The 6,000-nt window shown below is 43.1% G+C and overlaps 1 protein-coding gene across 1 annotated transcript in view; it reads left to right on the top strand.

Moving 5' to 3' along the window:
• Window positions 1-6,000, top strand: part of ST6GAL2 (ST6 beta-galactoside alpha-2,6-sialyltransferase 2) — a 34,165-nt gene that overhangs the window by 5,261 nt on the left and 22,904 nt on the right. Inside the window, 2 exon segments of the mRNA XM_021711633.1 lie at window positions 2,011-2,108; window positions 4,077-4,178. Of these exon segments, the coding sequence (XP_021567308.1) occupies window positions 2,011-2,108; window positions 4,077-4,178 (200 nt within the window).

Genomic DNA, 6,000 nt, shown 5'->3' with positions numbered 1-6,000 from the left:
AAAAAAAAAAAAAATTAGCTGGATGTGGTGGCCCTTTCCTATAGTCCCAGCTACTGGGGAGGCTGAGGTCGGAGGAGCACCTGAACCCGGAAAATTGAGGCTACGATAAGCCATGGCCATGATCATGCCACTGCCCTCCAGTCTGGGCGACAGAGTGAAACCCTAACCCAATAAGAAATAAAATATATGTTTTTATTTTAAAGTTTATTTTAAAATAAGTCTAACTTTCTCATGAGATAAATATCAATAGATATCAATCACAGACATAAAAGATTTCTTTGGCTTATCAATAATTTCTAAGAGTTATAAAGGAGTCTTGGGACAAAAAAAAATTGAGATCTAGTGCTTTGGGTAATCTAATTTTTCTAGCTTAAATATCATTTGAATTTTTATTATGAAATATTACTCAAAAAACAAATAGTAAAGCAATTCATTACTAAAGAAAAGTACAAACAGTGCTTAAATTGTGAAGTAAAGACCTGGCTTTTACTTGGAAGCGTTCAGGTATTTTGGCATCATTTACACAAAGCGTAGATCCCCACGAATCCAGAGATGGACAGACTTTAAGAGCCAGCTGGTAAACATTTTCAGCTTTGTGGACCAGAGGTTCTCAACAGCTCAGCCTTGATGTTGTGGACAGCATGCCCAGAAAGGAGTGTGTCTGTGTGGCAGTGGAACTAGATTTGCTAAAACAAGAGACGGGCCATGTTTGGCTTGTAGACTAAAACTCGCCAACTGCTGCAAAAGTCCCCTGAAGAACGTGGTAGGAATGTTTCATGACATCACCAGGTACCCCTTATGCATTCATGTGTTCCAGCAGTGTGCTAGTTTTCGTGCGCAAAACTGGGATTTGCATCTCCTGCGTTCAGTCAAAGCACTTTATGAAACATTGCTTTGAGGGTGTCATGCGTGGTGAGTTTCCACTGCCAAGAGAGCATCAAGGAGACACCCAAGGAGGGGACAGCAGGACAGAGAAAGATGAGCTGCTTCTGGGGCCTGTGTGAGGTGTGGTCACCACACACGCAGCAGCTGTGTGTTCACGTGACTCTTGAGCGTGTCGGAAATACACCACCTCACTTCCTTCTTGCTCACAGGTGAACATGTGCCATTGCCCTAAATCAATTTGGAATAGACATGGGATGTCTGCACCCATGGCAACCCTTAGAGCATTCCCTCGTTGCCCGTTGGCTCTGGTTTCAGGCTGGCTTCTGGGAATTTCGAGACACATGTATGCTTACAGACAAGTCTGTCCAGTCCAATGAAGTGAGAAGTAGACTTAGGTTGCAGCTGAAGCTCAGTGGTGTCTCGTGGTCATGGTGTCCCATTGCAGAATCTGAGAGCCCTGGCAGCTAGCGACCTTGGTGGTCTCCCCCTCCTCTGTGGCTGTGACAGGCAGGCAGGCCATTGCTATGAGCACAGAGTGCCCTAGGCTGCTCTCACATGGGTTTTGGCCTCGCAGCGGAATGTAAGGTTGCACCAAGGTCAGGGTTGGCTTTTTCTTCGAGCACACCCCAGCACCAAAGTGACAAGCCTGCGGCTTCCGATGGGTGAGAGCGGCACCTGATCTTGAGGACAGCAGCATTCCCCGCAGTTCTTACGCACCCTGACTGGTCTCTGGGCTCTTCGAGCCAAAAGAAGCCGCAACCCAGCAGGCTCTGCCTTCTACTGTCCTTACCTGCTCCCAGAGAATCAGAAGCTTCGAGAGAATGGCTGCATAAAGCTTGTCATTCATAAAGAATGTTGAAAAGATAGCAAACACCTCAATAAAACTTGGATGGTAGGTGGTACAAGATCACCTGGGATGGGATGGATTTATATCTGTTGAATTTTTCTTTTTCCTAGCAAAGATCTCATTCTAAATCAACCGAATTATCTGAAAAATGTGTATGTGGATGACTTTGCTGGTGGTTTCTAATTAGCTTCAGGTATTGAAAGATTTGCTTTAACGTTTTTTCTAGATTATCTGGTCCTACAGAGAAAAAAGTAAGCTTGTCACTTATGTGCCCTTAGATTCTCATGACGCAGTTTTGAGGTTTAACTCTGCTCCTACACGTGGTTATGAGAAAGATGTTGGGAATAAAACCACCGTGCGCATCATTAACTCCCAGGTAAGACGGTGGAGTGTTTGCACAGGCTTACATTTTTAATTTTAACTGGATGAGTCAAATAATTTGGTTATCCAAGACTGTGAAACTTGCTTATTTCTATGAGTTTTGTTACTATAAAATTTACTGTAAAATTTACTGAGGAAAAATGCAGATAAGTGGGATTTTAGATGTGATATGATTCGGGAGAAGTAGCTAAGTAATATTTAAAAATCAGTATAGGGATAGAAATACATATACTTATAATCATGAACATAGCCTGTTGCATTTTGTGAGCTGAGAACAGTTAAACTTAGAAGAAATGGTGGCAATAAGTAGCGCAGGGGAGAAAGGGGAGAGAATCTGAGGGTTCACAGGACATCTTGGAAACTTTAGTCTTTTTTTTTTTTTTTTTTGGAAAGATTAAAAATGGAAAGGCATTGTTTAATTGAAAATGAAAACACCTCTTCAAGTCTTAATAAGAACGTCTTCCAAAGTTACAGCAAATTTATTCTCAGGAAAAATCCACAACACTTTTTAGAGTTTCTAAAACATCTAGAAAAAACGAGTTGATGAAAGACTTACGGCGAGTTGCTTGCAGAACAGAAGATGAGCTTTCTGTGGATTCCCTGTATGAGGCAGCCCACAGCAGGTGGGACGCGATTAGCCTGTTTCCTTAATGCATAGATATTGACTGTGAGGTGCACTCCTCACTGAATAGCAACTTCTCGGAGAGGTAGAGACAAACCCCACCAAGTAAAAATATGTCACCTATAAGGTATGCATCCTCACTCTAGAAACTTAAAACTGGGGGGGGGCGGGAAGTACACTGCAATAGCAGTGAAAACTTGGCTTTAAAACTGAGGAAAAACAGTATGGTATTTTTTTTTCCCAAAATGCTAAAAGACGACTGGTAGGTAAGGTTGGAGAATTCATCCCGAGCCAGGGAGGCCTGGAGAGGGAGGATCATGCCTGACTCCTGGAGGCCCTCACTTCATCCACACCTGCAGCTCTCTCTCCAAATTAAGTACGAAGGCAGTGGCAGAAGAGGGCCTGAGTTAGCTAGGGAGTTACACTCTTTAGGAGCTGAATTCAATACTGCTAGACAAGAGCACGATACTGATTAACATATCATAACTTCTTGTTTCCTAGAGAAGCTTATTTCCCCAAACAGTCTTGAAGTGCTTCTACATGCAAAGCCAGTCTCCCTCCCCCAGAGGAAAATACATCCAAGACATTTCTTTTCTTCCTCTGGTTTGTGTTTAATTTTCTTGTCTTTTTTTTGAGTTGGAGTCTCACTCGGTCGCCCAGACTGGAGTGCCGTGGCCGCTCCCGGCCACCGCAGCCTCGACCTGCCGGGCTCCGGCGATCCTTCTGCCTCAGCCTTCCGAGTAGCCGGAATTACAGGCGCGTGCTACCACGCCCGGCTGATTTTTTGATTTTATTGTAGAGATGAGGTCTCTCTGTCCAGGCGGGTCTCGAACCCGCGGGCTCAGACAATCCACTCACCTCAGCCTCCCAAAGGGGGATGACAGGCTGAGCCACCGATCCCGGCTTGTGTTTAATTTTCATGGACTTTGCAGCAACTTGGATGGTACTCAGTGATCTATCACAAAACTATAGTACTCAGTGATCTATCACAAAAACAAAGATCAGAGTACTATATGTCCTCATAAGCAGGCCATGAGCATTTTCATAATACTATAAGAAAGAGATTGGCAGTAGTGGGACACAGCCAGGGAAGAGGCGGGCATATAACATCAGGAAGGGTAACTAATCTCAAGCCAGGCAAAGTGGGGTCCGAGGAGTGGCCCAAACGTTGCCTGTACAGTGGCCACTTATTAACCCTGAATTGTACCCCACATGTTTAAATTAAAAAAAAGAAATGCTGTGTTTGTATCAAGTAAGATTATTATCAAAATTAAGCATTAGAGGAAAAAAATGCTGTTTTTGTAACACTGGTTTTGAAATGGTTGTTCTCTGTGTTTACAGATTCTGACCAACCCCAGTCATCACTTCATTGACAGTTCATTGTATAAAGACGTCATTTTGGTGGCCTGGGACCCTGCTCCTTATTCTGCAAATCTTAACCTGGTACGTGTTTCCTTTGGTGCAGCTACTCCAGTGCATTTGACTGATTAATTAATTCAAGACAACAACTAAACTCTGACAGAATGAAATTGACCATCAGTACCAATTAAGTGCATGTGTGTGTGTACACCATTTTTGTACCCAGTTACAAGGCACACTTGTGAGCATTAGCCATCTAATGCCGAACAGCTTGTTTTTCTGGAGGATTGTGGGGGAGGGTGTAGAGTATCAAAGTGTTCGGAGATTCCTAGTTAATTCTGGAGGGTGGGCTGATTAACCTCAAAACTGTTCCATCATGAGAGGGTTATATCACCTTCTGCACGGTTGCAAGACCTATTGAAATAAATTGGCAATAGTTGGCAAGATAATCTAAACTTTGCAAATTCCACAGCTTATTTTTATTTAAGTGGAGCCTGCTCCAGGCTTTTATTGAGTGTGTTCCTCTTTGGTTTCTGCTTTTGAATCTGTTTAATTTTATGCAGCAGAGCTGAAATGATTTTATTACTGGCCATCTCAATACAAACAGGCTATATTTGGAACATTCTGGTATATCATCACCTAACTAAACAAGCAGCTAGTGACTTTTGGTGAAACCTTGCCTGAAAAGCCAGTGTCCTTATTTTTGTAATGAGGGCTGGGAAAAATGGATAACATTTAGCCTAGTAAGTGATGCTATCTGCCATGCAGATAAGTGTCTTTGGCTTGTTTTGCCCTGACCAGAGAGGGTGCGGTCTTCTTAAGATGAATATAAGAAACAAATGTGGCTTCACCAAGGGGAAACTTACCAAGATATAACATGGGCCCCTCCAGAAGGAGATTTGGCCACTGTTTACCTTGAGACCGAGGCTGGACATTTATCCAGCATGATTGCCAACTGGCTCCAGAATCACCTGGAGGGTACTTTTCAATATCTATCTGTCAGAGCCCCATTTCCAGAAATGTAGACTATATATAACCTCAATGTGTATTTTTTGAGAAAGCTCTCCAATTGATTCTCACTTGTACCCTCCACTGAGAATCAAGCATCAAATAGGTGTTTGAACTTTTCAACTTCCTTCCCAGCTTGAGGTTCCTGGGTTTTAATCTCCGACAGCTTTCTTGCTGGCGTGAATAGACTGAGAGCTTCCAGCTATTAGACCTTGTTTCTTCCTTTGTTGGAAGCATCCAAGCCCAGGCACAGAGCTGGCCCTTGGACGGTGCTAAAATCCAAGCGACAAAGCCACTTTCTGCTAGGTCTTTGCGGAGGGAGAGTAAAGGAATGGTCCCCCCTCTGGTCCGATGTTTCTCTTGCTTCCCTTGCCAGAGGTACCTGGCATGGGGGCTTAGTTTATCAGAGACAGTCAGGTCCACTCATTCTTCGTATTTTAAAGCCACAGAACCTTTTCATAGGTGGAATATTACTTGTGAACTTACGATATGCCCACTGTATACCCACGGTGTCTGTTTGAAAAAACCCTCTGAGCTGAGCCTCTCGCCACACACCCTTTCCAAATCCCATGTTGTGGTAGCACCTGAAATACTTCTGGAGACTTTTTAAAAATCAACCTTATCGATCTTTCTCTATACAATAATTTACAGACAGTAAATACAAGTGTACATTGAGATGAATGTTAACAAATTTATACATTCCTGTACCCACCATCACAGTAAAAATCTGGGGTGTTTCCATCACTCCAGAGAATTTCCTTGTCAATCCATCCAGTCAATCTTCCCAGCCTTAACTCCAGACTCAGACAGCAATGATTACTCTTCTGCTCCTGTAGATAAAATTTGGGAAATATATTTTTTAAATATAAGAATCCAATCCAATCCGGGGTCAGCAAAC

The sequence above is a fragment of the Carlito syrichta genome, unplaced genomic scaffold (genome assembly GCF_000164805.1).
Source record: "Carlito syrichta isolate Samal-C Ts95f unplaced genomic scaffold, Tarsius_syrichta-2.0.1 Scaffold302425, whole genome shotgun sequence".
Classification (NCBI taxonomy): domain Eukaryota; kingdom Metazoa; phylum Chordata; class Mammalia; order Primates; family Tarsiidae; genus Carlito; species Carlito syrichta.
Note: the sequence above shows the minus strand (reverse complement) of the source record. Positions and strands in the feature narration are given on the sequence as shown.